Consider the following 24106-nt stretch of genomic DNA (forward strand, 5'->3'; position numbering starts at 1 on the left):
CTAAAGACATAGCTACATTTAAGTACAAATACCCCTTGAGGGCATACATATAATTACAAGTGAAAAAAAACAGAAGGTGCCAGTGCCTGACCTCATATCATGAGAAATAAGAAAATTATGGGGATCAGCTGGTCCCCCATCCTTAAAATCACCCTTATCTGTCTGGGTCTTCTGCAGAATCTTTATCAATGCCACATGACATACCTTTTTTATGATTGCCAGCAATAAGATAACAACAGATACCAGCATAATACTTCCTGCAATAGACACCATGATGATCTCATAGGTCCTGTTTGTATAATCTGCTATAACAAGGGCATAAAAAAGTAGTCATTTTCCTCTTCCCGTACTGCCACTCAAGAGTAATACGCAAACATGACCTTTTACAAAGAAAGAGAATATCGAAGTCCCTGCATGCCTGAGTTAAAAATCACACAGCAAGCCAAGCATAGTCAGAAAGACAATTATTTTACACTTTTATAGAAAGTGTTATTGTATGTGAATTAGCACTCCTTTTAACTTTTCTCAGAACAGCTGAGCTCACGAACATTAATGAAACATACCCCTGCTTGAGTATGGGTGACTTAATTCAGAAGTGTTGTATTTGAGTGCCAAGCTAGCTTGGTTAAGCCTCAACTACTTCATCTGGAAGGCTGTGCCATGCATCAACCACCCTCTCGGTAAAACTTTTGTTGTGTCATGTTTTGTAACAGCTTTCTAGAATGTTACCTAAATTGTGGTTCTCTCTCTCTCTCGCATTTAATATTTCAGCCCACAAAGAAAAAAACTCCTTTTTCGGAGTTTGTGTCTGCAACCATTTCGCTTCCAGAGTTTTCCAGAGCCATTCTGTAAAACAGCAACCAAAACATAATATAAAACATAGTAGAAAACACACACATTATATATATATATATATCCTATAGTACATTACTGTGGAATATGATGGTGCCACATAAGATAATTATAATAATAAATATTATTAAAAATGAAATTCAATAATTGTGTATTATCAATATATTGTTAAGATATTTATAAGACAAAATATTGCGCTATAATAGCATCAAAAAGCGTAGTGTAAGGATAGTTTAGTCACCTTAACACTTTATTTAGCAATACTTTAGCCTTCATATACTAAAGATTGTGTTAAGTATTTTTTCCACCCTTGTGTTTTACACTATTTTTTTGCCGTAACCAAACAAAATTATATTTAATTAAAATATATAAAAAATAGCATTGAGCGTTCTAGAATATCAACCTCAAAGCAAAACTCATACCATGGGAATGGGTGGTGGATAAGAGAACATCCTAAAATAAACACGTTAGTCTAATAAGAAAGCTATGACCCCTATACAATTTTTTTTCCATTTATATGACTAACATGGCTGGTCCTGAACAACATACGTGATCAGTAAATCTTGTATGTAATGAACGTAAATTACAGAGTGTATTTACCTGAAAAAGAGATGCTTCTGCCTCTATAGCCCACGGGACTCTCTGGCTCTCCTCTTTGATCTTGGGTGGTTTATGATATATTTTATGGCATAAGGTTAGCACCTTGAATCATTCCTTTACGCTCCTCCCCCCCCCCCTTACATTTTTTTCCAGTATAAATTCCATTGTAAAAATGCCAGCGGCTAATTATCAGAGATTAGATCTCCACCTAGAGGGGACTGAAGCTGGATTGGAGTCAACGTTCTGCTACCCTGGACCAGAAGGTTTATGTTGGCAGAGAGCTAAGAAAACAATATACCGTATATTATATATATATATATATATATATATATATATATTGTGACAAACCCTGTTGCATGATGGCCATACATGTCACATTTAGGGGTCCTAAGCACAGTCCTCTAGGACAATCAGAGTCGGGAACACCAGCTTTGAACAAAACAGCACTTTATTTTAATCACTTAAACCCCCAAAAACCAAATCATAAAAAGAAAACCTCCCAATTGGAGCCCTCTCTAACTGAACTATGCTGGTCCAGACTGCCCAGCCTAATCACCCACTACCTCAACCTTCCAGCCGGACCCAGCTACGCCAGGCTCTGGAAAACCTCCCCCAGACAACACACAAAATGTCTAGGCAGGTATTGCCTCACTTGGCTCAGGGATGGTCTTCTTGTTCAAGGCCTCTCCTTGCCCTGGGAGCACAGGGAACTTCCTCTTCCCCCAACAGTCTCTCTGATTATCAGGCTCCAGGGGTTTTTAATGTCCAGCACCTGTGCCTGATGCCGGCTCCATAGGAATCCCGGACCGGATCCTGCAGACTTCTAACCTCCTGGAAAAGCCGGCATGGATTTTCCACAGAATGGGGACGGAGCATTGGCCCACCCTGCTCTCCAATTGCTCCACCCCAGGGACCCATATTTATGATCTGGATAGCACCTGTACCGAAATGCCACACTAAGCATCTCCCTGGAATTTACACTGTCACAATATATATATATATATATATATATATATATATATATATATATATATATACACAGTATATATACTATACTGTTCAAAAGTTTGGGGTTGCTTAGAAATGTTCTTGTTTTTGAAAGAAAAGTATATATATATCTATATATATATATATATATATTAAATGGATCAGAAATCCAGTGCAGAAGGGGTTAATGTTGTAAATAACGATTAACTGGAAACGATGTAACTGGAAACGGCTGATTTTCTAATGGAACAAAGAAAACACATAATTTGGGGGCACAAATACAAGATCCATTCTACACCCAATTCCAGCAAATTTTAAAATTGCCCCTTTTGCATGTATGTAAAATACCAATCTCAAGTGGTTAGAAGATGTATACTCTGTTGACTTTAATGGGACTCCATTGAATAAGTGGTCATATTTATACAAACCTCAACGTATAAACCAAAAGAAGGCAAAGAAATTGCATTGACAAAACGTCCCGTTGAAAAGGGAAAAGGTATCTAAATATTATGAGAAAATCTGGTTTCCTTGGATCAATGGCACATACATTATCTGTTACGTATTCTAACACTATGAGGGTATTGGCGAAAGCTGACAAAACAACAGTCCTTAGTTCTATCCTATAACGGACAAGTAATCTAAAGTCACGCCACATTAAAGATGTTATTTTCTCAGTATGGTCTAGAGTATGTGCACAACAGGGATTTTTTTTATTATTTATTTACAGAGAAAGAATAGGAAATTATTACCTCCACAACCCACTCAAAGAGTTGTTTCTGACCTTCCTGATGCTGTGGTTTGTCCTCCCAGCTACTCACTAGAAACCCTTCCATGTGGAGTTGTTTAAAGAGTAAATAAGGTTGTATGAATGGTCCTATAGGGGAAAGATATTCATAAATTCAGTAAATGGAAACTGGATTATACATTGCCGATGTGCATAAGTGCTTCAACAGGTCGGTTTCTTTGTACCCAAGAATGACATGTGGCCACACCCACTCTTTGCCCACATTCCCTCCCACAAAAGACACTCTGGGACTAGCCCCACCCCTGTACTAAGCCACTCCCCCAAGAGGGAGGTACACCAAGTAGCCTGCCCTGTAAAGTTGCTAGGTATGTCGACTTTTAAAAAAAAATAAGCTTGACTAATCTCACTACATTTCCCTATTTTAAGATATAAAATAGTAACGTTCGGTCTAAATTACACAATGTTTATTAAAAACAAATGTTGTCTAACTCATTACATTTTACAGTAAATATAGGTTTGAATAACAAACAACTGATGATCATGCAGTAAAGATTAGTGTGAAATGTTGACAAGGTTGAAGTGAAGAAGCTTTAGGGCTTTCTGAATATTTTTAGGCGCATTCAGAAAGGTTTGTTGCCTAACCTACAATGGAGTTTAACCACATACCTGTTTGAGGCACTGAATCGTTGTACATGGAGATAGCCCCGCACACAGCAATTCTTCCAAAGTTTTTAATTTGTTGCAGAGCTGTATCTGCATACGTTCCACCAACCTTAAAAAATAAACAGATATATCGCATTGTAATCACAGTTACACAAAGAGCCAGTGTGACCAATGCCCTATTTTAAATTAATATATATACATATATATTATATATGTGTGTCTGTGTAAATATAACATACCGTGTGAGTGTTAAACAAAAGAGGGCAGCACAAAACCTATTTAGAAGCTCAAAGTTTTGTAGTATTTAAACAGAACTCATTCAACCGTAGTGTTAACCCATCACAGATAAGTGATGGCAATGCTTTTGTCAATTCACCTTAACACTTTTACAATAGTTCATATAAAAATGAAGGACATATGAATGTGTATGAATGTTAATGCATATGAATAAAGGATATATTGAAAATAAAGTTTTCTAAAACCAAATATTTTTGTATAGAAATGTCAATTGGCAGTAATTACACAAAAGCATATGAAGTGCAGTATCTCTACTGACATGCCCCATGTTCTTTAAAAAGGGATTTTATGTTAAACCTCCTTTTATATTAAGAATATTTTTGAATGGTCATTACGACATAATAGTAGAAGCTAGGACATCCCCAATAAGGATGGTGCAGGAAAATGTCCCGCAGGAGTCAATGGGAGCCCACACAGTGCGAATGCATTCACCCAGTGCGTGTAAACTTATTACATGGTAGCATTTGTAACTGTACCAGTCCCTTCCAGAGGCCTCCAGTACTTTTCCCAATAACAGGGTTTTTTTGTCACTGACCCCTGCCCTTCCTGATTTGCAAACCTATAATGTTGGAGATTAAGGCACTGTTTAAAATGTTTCAAAAATATAAACTTACATTCTCAAAATAACAATCAAATCCCTCTGGAGATGCTTGTTTCAGAGCTTCCTCCAAAGAGCTCACTGTCTTGTAGTTAAAGGCTTCATCAAAACCAATTTCCTTTAGATAGGCAATTTTGTCATCTGAGCCAGCAGATCCAACTGCCTTACAGCCCTGAGCAGGAATACAAGTAGTTCAAATTAGCACAAGCAAAAATGGCTTTATTCAACATTGGAAATTTAATTTAAAGGTTGTTCACCGCAACATAGTTTTAAGACTTCATGTAATACTTTTCTACCTAATAAAAGTTAGTTGTCCTGGTTATCAAACCACAAATCACAGGGCACGATTGCAGCTGACTCAATGCTATCAGAGGTATGCGAGATCAACAATACGTTCTTCTTGACCATTATGATTTACTTTGCCGTTTTGTGCATCAGCCAGAAAATCATGTAAGATTGGGATGATTATTGTCATATTAACAACAAAACCAACAAAGTGTTCATTGTATATAACACATTGGATTACAATCAAGCATTTGCTAAGCAAAGTTAACAAAAATGTGGAATTCCATAGAAAATGTCCGCTATAAAAATATTTTATAATAACATGCTATTACCAAATTATATGATAGATATGAGTTTGTATTCCCTTAGTGAAGCATAGTGCCCACAGACAAAAAGAGAGTGAATTCACTAAGGACTTGGTCATCTCACAGTAGTGATGTATCCTGGCTTAGGGCGACTAGGTCTAGGGCAGCAAGTTCAGGGAGACAACAGTACCTCTGGTACAAAACTAGGGAGCAGACCATCCTCTCAGATGATCTAGCTCCTCAGTGAAAGTAGATCTTGCTAACCAACATTATGGATGTTGTGTCAGCTCAGCCCAGCCCCCATAGACTTCATTAAAAGACGATGCTCGCCTTTACGATGTGGTGCACAGCGTTATGACATCATATGCCTACGCACAGGCCCTTTTATTGTATTTGGGATGCCTTCTGCAGGGGTAGAGATTGAAGAAGTGGCCCTAGGCCAACTCCAAAGGAAAACACATCTCACAGTATTTACTAGACTTGCGCATTCGTCTTCGGGCGAACATGAAAACGAGCACGAAGAGGCCGTTTTTTTGTTCGTTCCGAAGACACGCCGAAGAGAATACAGTGCCGGCAAAACGTAGGAGAAGACGAAGACTCACAACCACGAAGAATCGAAGATTCTTCGTGATCGTCTTCGTTTTTGCCGCGCAGCCGCCAAAATTTCAAACAGGAGTGAGCTGATCTCGTCTGTCCAATCAGCTCACTCTTGTGACGTCACGCTAAGGGTCTCGTCCAATGCCTGTGCTGCTGTTTTTTGAATTCTGAAGGCGCCTTTATAAGACCAGAGCTTGCCTGAGAGATCCATTCATTTTTCGCTGTGACTGCTTTGGCAACACTGCTGTGCTGCATCCGAGCGTTACAGAGAGATTGTTCTGTTCTGTGTGAGACTGGTAAGCCTTAGCCTGCCATTTCTCACAGTGTACTTCATCCTCACTTCAGTGCTACTTAATATAATTAATAATAATAATTTGATTAATTTAATTTTTTTTTATTTAATTTGTCATCAACTGTAGTGTAAGTGCTGTTGAGTTGACAGTGCACCCAGTGTCTCAGTGGCACTGGGGTGCCCTTGCCCTGGGCTGGCACTAGTGCCTACTGCCTGTCCTGCTTAAATAAATTAAATAGAATTTATAAATAATAATTTAATAGAGTCTATAATTTAATAGTTCATTATAATATTATATATATATTTGTCAGTCATATATATATATACTATATATAAATAATATATAACAATATAAATTCTAATTCATAATCTATAATATAAGTAATTCTAATTCTAAATTCTAATTCATAATCTATATTCTTCTATCTATAATACATAATATATAAGTAAATTATTTCTAATCTATTAATATTATATAACTTAATATTAATTAATAAATCATACTGAATCTGATTTAACCTCACTTTAGCTTAGTGGGTTTGAGAGCGTCTGCCTAGAGGTAGACTTATAGTAAGGAAATATAGCTTTAGGCTAGCATAGTAGTAGGCTAAGCTCTTAGGCCTGTGTAAATTCAAATTAAAAATAAAATACTGCTAGTTATTAAATAGTTAATAATTTAAATAACTTTAGCACTTTGCCAGATTGCACACAACAGCACAGTGCAGTAGTGCATAGTTTTACTTTTTAAGCAGTAGCACTGAAGAGAACTTCCTCTAATTTTTTTGTCTTTAATTCATTTTTCCTTTTTTTTATTTATTTTTTTTTTATTTTTTTTATAGTTTTTTAAACACTACACTACACTACACACACAACACAAAATTTGAAATGGATCCTCCTTTTGGGACTAAGGAGGGACAAGCTCCATCTACCACCACCACCACCACCACCACCACCAGTTCTAAGATGCAGCCTTTGCGTCAGTCTAGTCGGCCAAGTAGGCCAAGCTCTCGCTTATCATTTGGGGAAGCATTGCTTGAAGGATCATCAAGTAAAGGAAAGGCACCAAAAGCAGGCAGTAGTAGTGCAGCTAGGCCCACAAGCTCTATGGTTTTTTACGGAAAGCCTAAAGCACCAGAAGCACGTTCAAAGTTAAAGGGTAGCACAAGTAGTACCAGCCCAGTGACTAAAAAGAAGTGCCTTTTGCCCCAAGCAGCATCTTCCCCATCCACAAGCAGCATGCAAGGTACCAAGCAGAGCCAAATTAGCAGCAAGACTCAGAGGGGTCCCAAACAAAAGCGATCTCATTCCTTTGTAGGGAAAACCACCCCCACCGCCTCTACCACCACTAGTGCTGCGCCTACTGTTCCCACTGGTACCGCCACGCCATGTCCTCCTAGTACCTCTAGCAAGCCACCAAGTCCTTACAAAATTTTTGTAAAGACAGTTAGAGAGAGGGCTACACATAGTGGGACTTCACCTAGCGAGGTAGCAGAGGAGCCTGAGACTGAGAGGCCAAGTGCAGAGTCTATTCTTCCTGCTCGCACTACTACTAGTCACGAGTCTCACGACGATATCAGTCTTAGCTCCAGCCTAGCAGGAATTCCATTTGATCTGGCTAATGAAGAGCTAGACTATGAGCCAGAGGAAGTAGAGGAGATGAGTGGTCAGGAATCAGATTCCTCAGGGAGCAGTGTCCAAATGACTAGTGCACAATTTTCCCCTGAGCCTCCACCTTCTCCGCTACGATCATCACCATCACCACCACCACCAGCAGCAGCAGCAGCAGCAGCAAAACCTAGCAAAACCTAGCATTTAGCAGTCCCACTATGGCCAGTACTGTTACCACCAGTCCCACCACCACTAGTTCTGCCTCTGTTCATCCACCCCGAGCAGTAGGAGCAGCACCCAAGGTACACTCCAAGGCTATGCGCGCCCCAATTTGGGAGCACTTTGAAAATGTTGAAGAAGGGCGCTATGGAAAGTGCAAACATTGTGGGAAGCTAATAAGCAAAGGGAAAGTGTCTGGCCATTTAACCAGTGCTAGCATGAAGCATCACCTCAGCACTCAACACAACGCTGTGCTATTGGGGAAAGATGCAGAAGTAAAACTTAGTGCAGGCAGCATAGCTGGTGGCCGTGGAAAAACCCCAACAGCTTCTTCTTCTGAGCCAATAGCAGCAGCAGCAACAGCAGCAGCAGCTAGTGCTGGCAGCCAGAGACCAAGGCAGGTTGGAGCACTGCATGTCCAGCCCACCCTGGAACAATTTGTGGCATTCCAATCCAAAAGGTCAATGCCCAAACAGCAGGCCAATAAAGTAACACGACTGATTGGTCAGTTCATTGCTGTTGGAGGGGCATCCTTCTCTATGATCGAAGGGGAGCCTTTCAAACAATTGATGGCGGCTGTGGCTCCACAATATACAGTTCCGTCACGTTCCACTTTCAGCAGGAACATTGTCCCCTCATTGTATCGGTCCTGTGTTGCAGCAGTGAAAGAGGAGCTTTCCAAGGCTGCTGGTCAGTGTGCTCATTTCACTACAGATTTGTGGAGTGCACCTAGCGGCCAGCATGCCTTTCTTTCTTTGACAGCACACTGGTGGCAGCCCGGTGTGTCTAAGGAAGCTGCGCTGTGCAGCCCACATCATCCATCTTGTAGTGAAGACAGCAATGTCAGAAGGAACTAATGTGGCAGCAGTAGTTCTGTCCCGCTGCAGAAAGATCGCTGGGCACTTTCACCATAGTGTTAAGGCTAGCCAACTTTTGAGGGAAGAGCAAGAGAGGTCAGGTCTTCCCGTACACTGCCTATACCAGGATGTCAGTACACGGTGGAACTCCACGTTAGACATGCTGGAGAGGATTTTGGAGCAGCAGAGGGCAATCCATAATCTTGCCTCAGAGCACAATATTGGGATTACCTCTCCATTGAATAGGGAGGATTCGACAGTGATCGCCCAGCTAGTGGCAGTCCTTAAACCATTCAGGGATGCCACAGAAAATTTAAGATCAAACACTGCCAGTCTGGCCCAGGTAATCCCAGTGTTCTCCCATCTAGGCAGCAAGATGGATGTGTTCCTTGGAAACCGTGAGGCTGTTCAAGGTGGCACTCTACATCCTGACGTAGCAGCCATAGCCAGGAAGCTGAAGGATCTGCTAAAAGTACACCTTCGCAAACGAATGGAAGAGAGTCCCGAAATAATGCTAGCGTGCCTTTGCGATCCAAGAATTAAGGGAAAGCTAGCTTTGAAATTTAATGTTCTCAGTAGCTACCGGGAGCAATTGGTCAACAAGGTGCGTGACTGGCAGCGTAAAATGGGAATGCTGTCCGAGGAGGGAGAGGTGCAGGAGGAGGAAGAGATGATGTGGTCTGCTACTCCTAGCAGCAGCATCAGCAGCAGTGCCACAAGCAGCACAACACAGCTGAGTGGAGCAGCTGCGTTTTGGGAAGAGGCACTTGGGAGTATAGTTGGACCATCTGACAGAGCTAGCAGCAGAAAGGAGAGTAGTGCTGCTGAAATGGTCAAACTTTACCTCTGTGAAGTTCCTTCTGCGCCTAATGTTGATCCTCTTAGCTACTGGGATGAAAAGAAGAGTGTGTGGCCTGCACTCTCATGGGTTGCGCAGCAGCTACTATCATGTCCGCCAACCACTGTTCAAAGTGAGCGCGTGTTTTCTATGACTGGAAACATACTGAGTCCACAGCGCTCACGCATGGCACCTCATCTGATGGAGCAGATTGCCTTTCTTAAATTCAATCTGCCCAAGTTGGGTTACCCAGCTCTTAGCTTGGAAAGTTAATTTTTTTTCTCTGTAATGTTTAAGGTAGTTTCTCCCCCTGGTTGCACGTGTTTGTGGTGTGGCAACGTCTGCTACCTCCGCCGGTGTAGCCAATTTACGCTAGGGCCTAGTGTCTGAGTTCTGGAAGTCCGCTCCCAAACGCCATGGACTGACAGACTTTCATGCTTTGCCCTGGGGTGAAACAGGTGAGCGGGTCGTCAATTGCCCACTCATTCACCTTTTTCCGTTTCCAACGCTGCTGCTGGTGGTGGTGCCACTATCTTTTGCCAGTTCGCTTCCTGGCTGAAATCATGCCTCAAATGTCCCTAATGGAGAGGGTAGTTCCCCCCCTGGTTGCACTTGCTCCGGTGTGGCAATGCCTGCTACCTCCGCCGGTGTAGCCAATTTACGCTAGGGCCTAGTGTCTGAGTTCTGGAAGTCCGCTCCCAAACGTCAAGGACTGACAGTCTTCGGATGCTTTGCCCTGGGGTGAAACAGGTGAGCGGGTCGTCAATTGCCCACTCATTCGCCTTTTCCAATGCTGCTGCTGGTGGTGGTGGTGGTGCCAGCGTCTCTTCTCTGCCAGTTCGCTTCCTGGCTAGTGTCATGCCTTAAATGTCCCTAATGGAGAGGGTAGTTTCTCCCCCCTGGCTGCGTCTGTTTGCGGTGTGGCAACGCCTGCTACCTCTGCCGGTGTAGCCAGCTTACGCTAGGGCCTTGTGTCTGAGTTCTGGAAGTCCGCTCCCAAACGCCAAGGACTGACAGTGTTTGGATGCTTTGCCCTGGGGTGAAACAGGTGAGTGGGTTGCCAATTGCCCACTCATTCGCCTTTCCCAATTCTGCTGCTGCTGCTGGTGGTGCCAGCATCTCTTCAATGCCAGTTCGCTTCCTGGCTAGTGTCATGCCTCAAATGTCCCTAATGGTAAGGGCAGTTTCTCCCCCCTGGTTGCACTTGCTGCGGAGTGGCAACGCCTGCTACCTCCGCCAGTGTAGCCAGCTTACGCTAGGGCCTTGTGTCTGAGTTCTGGAAGTCCGCTCCCAAACGCCAAGGACTGACAGTGTTTGGATGCTTTGCCCTGGGGTGAAACAGGTGAGTGGGTTGCCAATTGCCCACTCATTCGCCTTTCCCAATTCTGCTGCTGCTGCTGGTGGTGCCAGCATCTCTTCAATGCCAGTTCGCTTCCTGGCTAGAGTCATGCCCAAAATGTCCCTAATGGTGAGGGCAGTTTCTCCCCCCTGGCTGCATCTGTTTGCGGTGTGGCAACGCCTGCTACCTCCGCCGGAGTGGCCAGCTTACGCTAGGGCCTAGTGTCTGAGCTCTGGAAGTCTGCTGCCAAACGTCTAAGACTGACAGTGTTTGGGTGCTTTGCCCTGGGGTGAAACAGGTGAGTGGGTTGCCAATTGCCCACTCATTCGCCTTTCCCATTTTTCACTGCTGCTGCTGGTGGTGGTGGTGCCAGCATCTCTTCCGTGCCAGTTTGCTTCCTGGCTAGAGTCATGCCCAAAATGTCCCTAATGGTAAGGGCAGTTTCTCCCCCCTGGCTGCGTCTGTTTGCGGTGTGGCAACGCCTGCTACCTCCGCCGGAGTGGCCAGCTTACGCTAGGGCCTAGTGTCTGAGCTCTGGAAGTCTGCTGCCAAACGTCTAAGACTGACAGTGTTTGGGTGCTTTGCCCTGGGGTGAAACAGGTGAGTGGGTCGCCAATTGCCCACTCATTCGCCTTTCCCATTTTTCACTGCTGCTGCTGGTGGTGGTGGTGCCAGCATCTCTTCCGTGCCAGTTTGCTTCCTGGCTAGAGTCATGCCCAAAATGTCCCTAATGGTAAGGGCAGTTTCTCCCCCCTGGCTGCATCTGTTTGCGGTGTGGCAACGCCTGCTACCTCCGCCGGAGTGGCCAGCTTACGCTAGGGCCTAGTGTCTGAGCTCTGGAAGTCTGCTGCCAAACGTCTAAGACTGACAGTGTTTGGGTGCTTTGCCCTGGGGTGAAACAGGTGAGTGGGTCGCCAATTGCCCACTCATTCGCCTTTCCCATTTTTCACTGCTGCTGCTGGTGGTGGTGGTGCCAGCATCTCTTCCGTGCCAGTTTGCTTCCTGGCTAGAGTCATGCCCAAAATGTCCCTAATGGTAAGGGCAGTTTCTCCCCCCTGGCTGCGTCTGTTTGCGGTGTGGCAACGCCTGCTACCTCCGCCGGAGTGGCCAGCTTACGCTAGGGCCTAGTGTCTGAGCTCTGGAAGTCTGCTGCCAAACGTCTAAGACTGACAGTGTTTGGGTGCTTTGCCCTGGGGTGAAACAGGTGAGTGGGTCGCCAATTGCCCACTCATTCGCCTTTCCCATTTTTCACTGCTGCTGCTGGTGGTGGTGGTGCCAGCATCTCTTCCGTGCCAGTTTGCTTCCTGGCTAGAGTCATGCCCAAAATGTCCCTAATGGTAAGGGCAGTTTCTCCCCCCTGGCTGCGTCTGTTTGCGGTGTGGCAACGCCTGCTACCTCCGCCGGAGTGGCCAGCTTACGCTAGGGCCTAGTGTCTGAGCTCTGGAAGTCTGCTGCCAAACGTCTAAGACTGACAGTGTTTGGGTGCTTTGCCCTGGGGTGAAACAGGTGAGTGGGTCGCCAATTGCCCACTCATTCGCCTTTCCCATTTTTCACTGCTGCTGCTGGTGGTGGTGGTGGTGCCAGCATCTCTTCCGTGCCAGTTTGCTTCCTGGCTAGAGTCATGCCCAAAATGTCCCTAATGGTAAGGGCAGTTTCTCCCTCCTGGCTGCGTCTGTTTGCGGTGTGGCAACGCCTGCTACCTCCGCCGGAGTGGCCAGCTTACGCTAGGGCCTTGTGTCTGAGCTCTGGAAGTCCGCTGCCAAACGTCTAGGACTGACAGTGTTTGGATGCTTTGCTCTGGGGTGAAACAGGTGAGTGGGTCGCCAATTGCCCACTCATTCGCCTTTTCCATTTCCTTTTCCATTTCCATTTCATTATTTTCCTTCTGATACACAACCAACCAACCAAACATAACACACACAATAACACAAATAACACAGTGACATAATACATAACACATATAACACACAGTGACAACACCCATAACACACATAACACATACACGTACAATGCACAAATCACAAGGACCTTTCCTCTTGTTATTTGTCCTGGCCTTCACTTCTACACTCACTAGCATTAACGCTATAACTCACACTTCATACTATAACATTTTTCCATCCACATACCTGCCAACAGACCCAACTTTTTCAGGGACAGTCCTGCTTTTTTCCAGTCCTGTCCCATCTAATTTAGCTATCTAGGTATGCAAAATACACGTTGGTAGTTATAGCTCGGTAGGTAGCACTAGTATAAACATTAAATAAATATAATAAAGTACTAAATAATAAATCTAACTTTAAAATACATTTAAATAAACCCCTTAATTTTTTAAAACCCCTTAAAATTAAAATTAAATTATTATTTAGACATAATACATCTTTAACCAAACCAGTGCACTGCTACTAATCTTAAACATAACCGTACATTAACCCTAAGCTATTTTTTAGTTCTTGTCCAACATTTTTCCATCCGCATACCTGCCAACACACCTAAGATTTTGGTGGACAGTCCTGCTTTTTTCCAGTCCTGTCCAGTAAAAGTTGGGTTGTTGCAAAGTATGCCATTGTGAATAGGTAGCAAATGTTAGGCATGTATTACAAGTGGTCCAAAATCAATTAAAAAATTTAAAATAATCCCTATTCTTTTATTAAACATCTATGGATGTGTGACTGTGTATGATAAACGGAGGCCAAGTTCCTTGGAGCATTTGTCTCTAGGTCATTTTGTGTACAGTACACCTCAGTACGTGTGTGCAACTCTATTGGTCGTTTCGGCAGGGGGCTGGCCTGCCATCAACGAATGAAGTGCGCTCTGCAATTCACTTGTTGATGCCAGACCAGCCCCCTGCCGAAACGACCAATAGAGTTGCACACACGTTCCTTCACGGCAGCTGCTGCTGCTCCGATGTGTTGTTAACCCCGTATTAACCCCTGCTAGGCAACCGGGAAGGAGACGAAGATTAAACGAGCACGAAGAATGTCCGCGAATATTCGCCCGAAGAGAAGACAGGAACGGGCGAATATTCGCGGAATACGAAGGTTTTTTTCCCCCCGAAGACGAGCACGAAGACGAACACGAAGAGCCCCCTGGTGCCCAAGTCTAGTATTTACTATTGAGTGTTAGGCGTTATCTCAGAGAAACTTGTCAGGTCTCTGTGCACCCCCACTTTTCCATCCACTGCTCATGATCATGGATATCTAATGGCAAATGCATAGAAATCATAGTGGTCACAACCTAGTCAGTTGCTCTTAGTTTACGTACCTTGATTTTGTCAATCTGTCCAACTACAGAGCCAACAGCTCCAGCTGCACAGTTGACAAGGACAACTTCCCCGTGTTTTGGCTTGCATATTTCTAACAGGCCAATATAAGCTGTCATTCTATGGAGAATATAAGAAAACATAAAAAATGGTAGATTCCTCCATATTGTTATGTGAAAATTATTTAATATATTAGATGGTCTGGATTTAATATTTTAAATTATTTTTAGCCTTTTCCCTGTTTGGGTAACCTAAGCAGATAGACTGCACGCACAGCCCATGCAGGTGATAATGCACATTGTGGCATATCCAAAGTCAGGTATATAGTAAGAAAATACACATTCACACAAATATGCCATTGATTTCCACCCCTAGCCCACACAAAAGTGTTGAGGGTTATAACTCATCATTATAACTCAAGCTGAGGGCCCTGTGCCAATGACTTGTGACTGTTGTCCATAAAAGCATATAAGGTAATTTTTATTTAAACAATATTACTTATATAAATGTAAGTGCCAGAATGTGTTTTTTTATTCATTTATTTTGGGAAGGAAGGAAGTTTTGACATTGGGAATTGGGGCACTGCTGACATCACATTGATAGATGCATGCAGAGATCAGACTTTTCTAATCTTTATTTTACATATAGAGAAGCTGTCAGTCAGCCACTGACATCACAGTATTCTCCCAAACTAAGCCTCATATATAAGTCTAAAAGCCTCACTTAAAAACACAAGCCTTCTGTGTATAGGCAATAGAATGCTGCAGGCCCATTTTTCTGTTATCGCTTTTAGCAGATATGTGGTTGGCACTTTGACCTTGCAGTCAACAGGTTATGATTAATTTATGATTGTAATTTATGCTGGACTATGGACTAATGAGAGTTGCTATTGGAATTTACCCAGGCATGCCTAGTACTCCCAGCGCCAATGACTTGGGAAGATTCTCTGGCCAGTTAGAAGGCAGTGCACGAAGCCCTTTACCATCTGATATGAAACGAGTTGTCCACCCAGCATATGCAACAAAATAGCCACCTACAGGGAAGTCAGGATTTTTACTTTCAATAACCCTGAAAACAAGGAGAAAACATGGTCAGCAAAATCAATTTATGCAGCGAAAGCAATAAAATTCATATGGCCATATTTATAGAAGATCAAGAAACTGGGTAATAGGGACTATCACAGCTTGGCATCAGTGATGTTCCACCTCTACATAGGGATTCTCCATAGCAGAGCCTGGATTATTTTAACATTAACGAATTATACAGTTATTAACAGTTATGTGGATATTAAATACAAACAGCCTTTTGCACCACCCTTTAAGATGGATTTTCAATAATCTATTAATTGCCATAAGATTTGTTTTTAAATGCACCACAAGAGGTTTAATGTTTATAATAACATTGACAATTTTCTGGTAGAACAAAATATACGTGACAGCGTTCTAATCTAATGCAATATTATGACAAGCTATAATGATGTTTGGAGAGTGGGAGAGTCTGGTTATATGCAGTATTTGGTGTGTTGGTGTATAGTGTTAGTAACTGGTCCGAGTAAATGTATGTGTGTTAGAATGTCAGGGATAAGCCTCGACTTATTGGTTCGAGGAAGAGGATGTAGACTTGTGCACGTACTGTGTGCGGAAACGTTAGGGTGAGTGGGTGTTAGAGCAGGTTTGTCCGTTAGTATTAGTGTGTGTTTACGTTACGGGGGATCCAAACAAATGCAGCACCAAGATGTTACTACCCCTAGGCTCGCCTCTGACCTTAGCTATATTACAAATAAGGAATGTACAATTAAGTGAAAGAAATATAATGCAGTTGTTTTATTAAAGACACTAATTCGCTTGAAATTTACCTGGCAACTTGTGATCCCATCATAACATCACCATCCTTCAACTTTAGTTTGCTGTATGGCCTGGTAGAAAAGAAAACTCAGAAAAGTTAAACACACATATTAAAAACAGTATAAATATTAGACTTGGGCACCAGGGGGCTCTTCGTGTTCGTCTTCGGGGAAAAAAAAAATCTTCGTATTCCGCGAATATTCGCCTGTTCCCGTCTTCTCTTCGGGCGAATATTCGTGGACATTCTTCGTGTTCGGTTTTTCTTCGTTTTTTTCGGTTAAGGGGTTAATACGGGGTTAACGCGTACCGCAGCAGCTCTGGCGCCAGGAGTTTAAATGTCCGTATGATCAACTCTATTGGTCGTCAGCAGGGGGCTCGTCTGCAAATGGTTGATGGTAGACAAGCCCCCTCCTGGCGACCAATAGGGTCGCTCGTACAGACTGTTAAACTCCTGTGCCAGAGCTGCTGCGGTACGCGTTAACCCCGTGGTGCCGTAACTTGTCCGGCAGATACCATTGGTCTCCCTGTTCTATCATTTATTAACTGATAGAACAGGGAGACCAGTGGGATCTGCCGGACAAGTTGCTTCATTAACTTTTTAAAGTCTGTACGAGCGACTCTGTTGGTCGCTCGTACAGACTTTTAGGCTCCTGGTGCTGCAACTTACCCGGCAGATCCCACTGGTCTCCCTGTTCTATCAGTTAATAAATGATAGAACAGGGAGACCAGTGGGATCTGCCGGACAAGTTGCTTCATTAGGGGTTAACTTTTTAAAGTCTGTACGAGCGACTCTGTTGGTCTTCGTCTGTTGTGTCTTCGCCTACGTTTTACCGCCGCTGTCTTCTCTTCGGCGTGTCTTCGGAACGAACACGAAAACGCACTCTTTGTGTGCGTTTTCATGTTTGCCCGAAGACGAATGCACAAGTCTAATAAATATATTAAAATGGAAAGTAAGACAAAATGGCAAAGAGGTCTATTCACTAAAAAGCTGAGTGGCCAAATGAGTTATGTATTTACTTGACCGACCAGACCCATCTGAGGTGCGAATGCCCTCATATGCTAACACTAACAAAGTCCCCATGTAGAATACTTGGAAAAGAAATGTAATGAATTAGTAACTAACAACCAGTTAACCAAAAGGATTGTGTAAACATTCACCATCCCATGTGAAGTGTAGTAAAGAGTAACCAGTGGGGGTTAACAGCCCACCAAGTTCTGCCACCATAGGCCTTGGCTCACTAGAACATGCTACTGCTCACTGAGTGCTCTACCATGCATTCTTCTTTAGTTAGAGGTGTCAGGGAACATGTACTGTCCCTTTAAGAAAAAGCTTGTTGCAAGGTATGAGGAAGATTTTGTGACTCCTAACTTGACAGAACGAGAAACAGCTGGAATGTAAACAGCCTGTTTTTAATGCCTTGATACATTATACGGATTCATGGTCAAAACATGTAGATGACTATGAAGATTTTGCTTTCTTACTTTATGTCAAACTTGTCTGAACGGTCAGAAATTGATAAGTCCGTTGAACTTCTGAAATACCCAAACGCAAGGTGCTTCTTCAAAGGATTAAAAGAGGTTCAGAATGGAATGCGTCACTAGTTGCCATGTCTGTCCCTACATGGAATCCATGTTTCGCACACAAAGAAAACATGGAAAAGCCTAATATTAAACTTCAAAAACCTGCAGAAGTACTACAATGCTTGCCTTTAGAAAAAATCTTTTTTTGAAAACAATTTATGGACTTCTGAGAAATAAATTATGATTTTCAGCGCAAACATTAAATGGTTGAGTTTAGACTTTTTGAAAAAGTTCTCGAAGCATAAAACTATTTCCGCGTAGATTAATTCCTCTAACAAATACAATAGTTAATACCTGATCACAGATACATGTACCAATGTGGATGCATAAATAATCAGGACCATTACTAATGATAATGGCAGCCTGGGAACCAGGGGCGTAACACTCATGGTCACAAGGGTAGCAACTTGGACAATTGATGGGAGATTATGCAATCTAGACAGGAGAGAAAAGTCATTTTCTTAATTGGACTATATATAAGGACTGTTGAAGGGGCAGGGTTTAAGCACCTGAGGAAGCCCATTGGGCGAAATGTGTAGTGCACCAGGAAGTAAACATTAACCAGAAGTCTTGTGGGACACTGTACCACACGGCTGGAGGCTGGAAGTACACGGTGCTATCGGCAGCGTAAGGCCAGGTTCTTCCCTCTGGAGCATGTCTTCATTTGTTGTAAATGTAAGATGTGGATTGTTGTTTTGGGAATAAAACTTGTTATACCTTTTTAACCCCGGCCACTTTGGTCTGGTTGTCATTTTGAGCCATTGATTTGGCTGATACTGTGCCTGTGGTGATCCTGGTCTCTTGTGGGGTTTCCCTATGGCCAGAAGCTATTTATATGGTCACCTATAAATCCATACTTAAACATTGTCGCACTATATGTATATGGGTTTATATATGTGGGTTTATATATATTAAGACAAACCCTGTAGCAGGAGGGCCATACATGTCACTTTTAGGGGTCCTAAGCACAGTACTCTAGGGCAATCAGTCTCGGGAACACCAGCTTGTAACAAAACAGATTTTTATTTTTAATCGCTGAAACCACAAAAACCAAATCCTAAAAAGAAAACCTAGCTCCCATTTGGAGCCCTCTCTAACTGAACTATGCTGGTCCAGACTGACCAGCCTAATCACCCCCTATCTCAACCTCCCAGCCAGACCCAGCTACGCCAGGCTCTGCAAAACCTCCCACAGACAGCACACAAATGTCCAGGCAGGTATTGCCTCACTTGGCTCAGGGATTGTCTTCTTCAGGGCCTCTCCTTGCCCTGGGAGCACAGGGAACTTCCGCTTCCCCCAACAGTCTCTCTGAGTATCAAGCTCCAGGGGTTTTTAATGTCCAGCACCTGTGCCTGATGCCGGCCCCATAGGAATCCCGGACCGGATCCTGCAGATTTCTTGCCTCCTGGAAAACCCGGCATGGAATTTCCACAGCATGGGGAAACGGAGCATTGGCCCACCCTGCTCTCCAATTGCTCCACCCCAGGGACCCATATTGACGATCTGGATAGCACCTGTACCCAAATGCCACACTAAGCATCTCCCTGGGGTTTACACTGTCACAATATACACACACTACTGGAATCAAGCTGCATATAGAATTTTTTTTTTATATAACTTCACCCTTGGTAGACACTAAGATGTACATTTTGTCACATTTGTAATGTCTCTCTAAGGGGCTCGGGTGACCACCCCTTTAAAAGCCGCTAGCTGTAACCGCAATTTGTTTTTACACTGGGGCCCTAGTGTTTCTAGTTACAACCCAGCTGGGAACCCTCCTGTCATGGGTTACACAGCCCAGTTAGTCTGGCATACTGTATTCTTTAACAATGCACAGGCAAGCTGTAAAAAAGAAAAAAAAAAGCTGCAGTGCCCATACCCCCCACCCCCCCCCCCCTGTAAGTTGACCTTTTTGCCCCTACTTAACCCTATAAAAAAAGTGATGGAACCCTTCTGTCATTTGTGTTTAAAAAATCTAGAGGAAAATCTTAGGCATATGAAGTGTTTCTAAACTCAAGACAATATATATATTCCGTACTTTGAATGAGCTGTGTACAGTTTTTAATGGATAAAACTGTGGAAAATGTCTAATTTTCCCCATTCTCTCTTTTAAAAATCTTAAATACAGTGTGTTGTACAGTATATATAAATATGATTTCAAATGAATGATTCACTTTTCCTGAAAACTATATACGGTAATTTGCGTGGGTAACCTAAATGTGAGAGTAAATTTCTGGTTGAATAAAAAGACAAAGTTAAAATGCTGAAAATGTTTCCAACTTTATGAGTAAAAAGATATGTCTGTTTAGTTACTAATCCAAATAGCGAGTATTTGCAGCTTCATTCCATTCACGTCGCCCCTGTAATATTTGATTAGTAAACATGCCAGCACTTAAAGTAACAGAAACACATGGTGTGGGCCAGACTCGGCTGTGTGTGTGCTGTGTCATGCTGACTCTGTAATGACTCCTCATGCAACCAAACACAGGCGGCATAACTTCCATGAAAGGAGTGTATTGTGAAAATACGTTGCTGACTGTAACAAGCAGACATTGAGATTTATAAGCATTGCACATAGGGTTTTTTGTTTGTTTGTTTTTTTACTTTTTGAACTGTAAGCTACCCTAACAAGTGACGGAAAAGGGACCACACTTGTCTCTCCAGACCCTCCTGAGAACTCTGGCTCCCCGTGCAGGTTGAATAGGTTGCCCAGCTTACCGGTGCTTCTGACTTCCCTGTCATGTAGCCGGGGCAGCGTGTAGGTGCGGCACCGGCACCGGTACGGGGAACTCTGATCTCTGACAGCCGGGGAAGGTCTGTGCAATGGACGCAGACAACCCCTGCTGCTAGCCACACCTCCTTCCTGCTGCAGCGGAAGTTGTCTACGCGAATCGCGTAGACATCTACACGCTGCCCCAACTACACACTCAGAAGTACCGGTAAGTGGGGCGGGGGGGAGACAGGAGGATCCAGGTCCCCTGCAGCTGGGGGGATCTGGATCTTAGTCGTCTCATAGTCAGACCTATTTGAGGTCTGATTATAAGACGACCCCGATTATAAGACGAGGGGTATTTTTCAGAGCATTTGCTCTGAAAAAAACCTCGTCTTATAATCGAGCAAATACGGGCTTCCTGCTGATTCACCAGATATAGCAGAAATGTAAATAAGCCTGTTGTCTTTGAGATACACTATATGGACAAAAGTATTGGGACCATTACACTAATAGGGACGTTTATAATATTGCATTTTGATGTTGGATGAGAAGGCCCGGCTTGCAATCTCTGTTCCAGTTCATCCCAAAGGTGCTCAATGGGGTTGAAGTCAGCTGCTTTGTGCAGCCAGTCAAGTTCTTCCACACTAAACCCATCCAACCATGTCTATGGACCTGTGAGTTGGGATATATGTATAAGTGTTTGTGTGTGTGTATATATTTATATATATATATGCATGAATGTGTATTTGTGTGCGTGTGAGCATGGATGTGTACGTGCGTGTGTGTGTGTGTGTGAGCTTGGATGTGTACGTGTGTGTGAAAGCATGGATGTGTACGTGTGTGTGAAAGCATGGATGTGTACGTGTGTGTGAAAGCATGGATGTGTGTGTGTGTGAGAGCACGGATGTGTACGTGTGTGTGAGAGCACAGATGTGTACGTGTGTGTGAGAGCACAGATGTGTACGTGTGTGTGAGAGCACAGATGTGTACGTGTGTGTGAGAGCACAGATGTGTACGTGTGTGTGAGAGCACAGATGTGTACGTGTGTGTGAGAACACGCATGTGTATGTGTGTAAGAGCACATATGTGTACGTGTTTGTGTGTGTGTGTGAGAGCAAGCATGTGTAAGTGTGAGAGCACGCATGTGTACGTGTGTGAGAGCACACATGTGTGTGTATGTGTGTGTGTGTGAACATCGATGTGTGTGTGAGCATAGATGTGTACGTGTCTGAGCATTAATGTTACATAGTTGCATAGTTCATAAGGTTAAAAAAAGACCGAAGTACATCAAGTTCAACCCTTCTACCTAACCTTCCTATTCTTGATCCAAAAGAAGGCCAAAAAACCCTAATTAAGCTGCTAAGAATTCTGCCATCTGTGGAAAAAAATTCCTTCTTGACTCCAAGAGGCAATCGGATTTCTCCTTGGATCAAGAAGCTCTAAAAATAACATCACCTCCCTTGGCAGTGAATTCCATACCTTTATTGTCTTTACTGTAAAGAATCCCTTCCTTTGTCGTCTATGAAACCTCCGCTCTTCCAGTCTCAGAGGGTGACCTCTTGTTCTTTGTATATTTCTGTTAATGAACAGGTCACTGAAGAGCTCTTTATATGCAGGGCTAATATATTTATATAATGTTATCATATCCCCTTTTCTAGCGTATATCATTTTAACTTTTTTAGCCTGTCTTCATAACTAGTATCTCCCAATCCCCTTATTAATTTTGTAGCCTTCCTTTGCCCTTTTTCTAGTTCCATAATGCCCAGAATTGTACCGCTTATTCAAAATGAGGTCTTACCATTGACCTGTAAAGAGGCAAGATAATATCCTGCTCCCGTGAATCAATAGCTCTTTTTATGCATGCCAAAACCTAACTGGCCCTTGCAGCTGCTTGCTGGCATTGCGCACGGCTATCAAGTCTGTTATCTACCATTATTCCTAAATCCTTCTCATTTGTAGTTTTCCCCATGGATATATTTAAAGAATAGGTTGCATTTTTATTATTTCTACCATAATGCATAACTTTTTTTCTCTATATTGAACCTCATCTGCCACTTGCACGCCCAGTCCCCAACTCTAAATCTTCCTGCAAAGAAGAAACATCCAGATTAGTCTGAATTACCCAACCTAATTTTGTGTCATCAGCAAAAACTGTGACATGGCTCTCAATGCATCTTGGGAGATCATTTATAAATGAAAAAGGGGACAGACCCCTGAGGCACTCCACTTAATACCTGCGTACAGGCTGAGAAACATCCATTCACAACAACTCTCTGCATTCTATCTTTTAGCCAATTTCTGATCCACATACAGACATTTGCCCCTAAGCCTATTTCTGTTAATTTGTAGATCAGCCTTTTATGTGGAACTGTATCAAATGCCTTAGCAAAGTCCAGATAAATCACATCTACAGCCACACCCAGGTCTATATTTTTACTAACTTCTTCATAGAATGCTAATAGGTTGGTTTGACAAGACCGGTATTTCACAAATCCATGTTGACTTCTACTAATTGGATTATGGATTAATATGTGATCTTGAATGTATACCTTTAGCAACCCTTGAAGTAATTTTCCCACTACCGATGTTAAGCTTACTGGCCTGTAAATGCCCGGTTCAGATTTTGATCCCTTTTGAAATATGGGCACAACATCTGCTTTGCGCCAATCTAATGGAACTATGCCTGAGCTGAAATCCCTAAAGATTAGTAATAATGGTTGGGCCAGAATTAGGCTTAACTCCTTCAGTACCCTTGGTTGTATACCATCCGGTCCAGGGGCCTTGTCTACCTTAACGGTATTTAATTACTTGAGCACTTTTTCTTGTGTCAGCCAATCCCATGTTTGATGCAACGGTTCCTTAAGATTAGCCAGCAGGGGCTCCGTTATTGGCCCTTCGTTGGTATAAACAGAAGAAAAAAGTATTTAACCCCTTGATGACAATTGCCGGTCCGGGCACGTCACGGAAAAACATGTCGTTAACGACAAATGACGTGCTAGGACCGTCATTTGTTAAAACGGGTAAAAAAAATAAAAATAAAAAAAAAAAAAAAATCGATCCGTGATCGATTTTTTTACCCAAACGGCGTTGCTGTAATGCCTCGACCTCGAGGCATTCAGCAACGCCATGATCGGAATCAGGGGCCATGTCTGGCCCCTCCCCGGGGCGTCAACATCCACCATACAATGTATGGCGACGGACCTCCTAAACTTAAATGGTGTCGCTGGAATGCCTCGATCAGGAGGCATCCAGCGACACCAAACACTTACCTCTTGATGGACTGTGACCGCTCCGGAGAGCGGTCACAGCCGCAGCTGCCGGTGATCTTCGCCATCAGCAAGATGGCGGCGGCCCGGGAAAAAAAATAATAAAGATGAAAACGTTCGCTAGACGGTCTCCAGACCCTCTAGAGAACTCCACTTGCAGGTTGAATACAGGTACTGCATTCAACCATGCAAGTCAATGGAGCCCAGCTTTCTAATCACAGTGTGATTAGAAAAAATAAATTAAAAATAAAATAAAATTAATAATAATTAGAAAAAAAATAGTAAAAAACCAGTAAAATGTAAAAATAATTTCCCTCTGATGTCACTATCAGGGGAACCTTCAAGTTGAAAAAAAATGTTA

At 43.0% G+C, this 24106-nt stretch overlaps 1 protein-coding gene across 1 annotated transcript; it reads right to left on the minus strand.

Annotated features, from left to right (window-relative positions):
• Positions 1–1634: 1634 nt before the first annotated feature.
• On the minus strand, positions 1635–17817 carry LOC149274925 (prostaglandin reductase 1-like). The gene is made up of 8 exons (XM_089505097.1): positions 17807–17817; positions 16197–16256; positions 15242–15409; positions 14344–14461; positions 4759–4914; positions 3851–3956; positions 3189–3313; positions 1635–1703 (listed from the first exon to the last, which is right to left on the minus strand). Exons 1-8 carry the CDS (start codon positions 17815–17817, stop codon positions 1635–1637), a joined length of 813 nt encoding a protein of 270 aa, XP_089361223.1.
• Positions 17818–24106: the final 6289 nt, after the last annotated feature.

Source organism: Sceloporus occidentalis, unplaced genomic scaffold (genome assembly GCF_023333645.1).
Source record: "Sceloporus occidentalis isolate IW3139 unplaced genomic scaffold, rSceOcc1.0.p SCAF_310, whole genome shotgun sequence".
Lineage (NCBI taxonomy): Eukaryota > Metazoa > Chordata > Lepidosauria > Squamata > Phrynosomatidae > Sceloporus > Sceloporus occidentalis.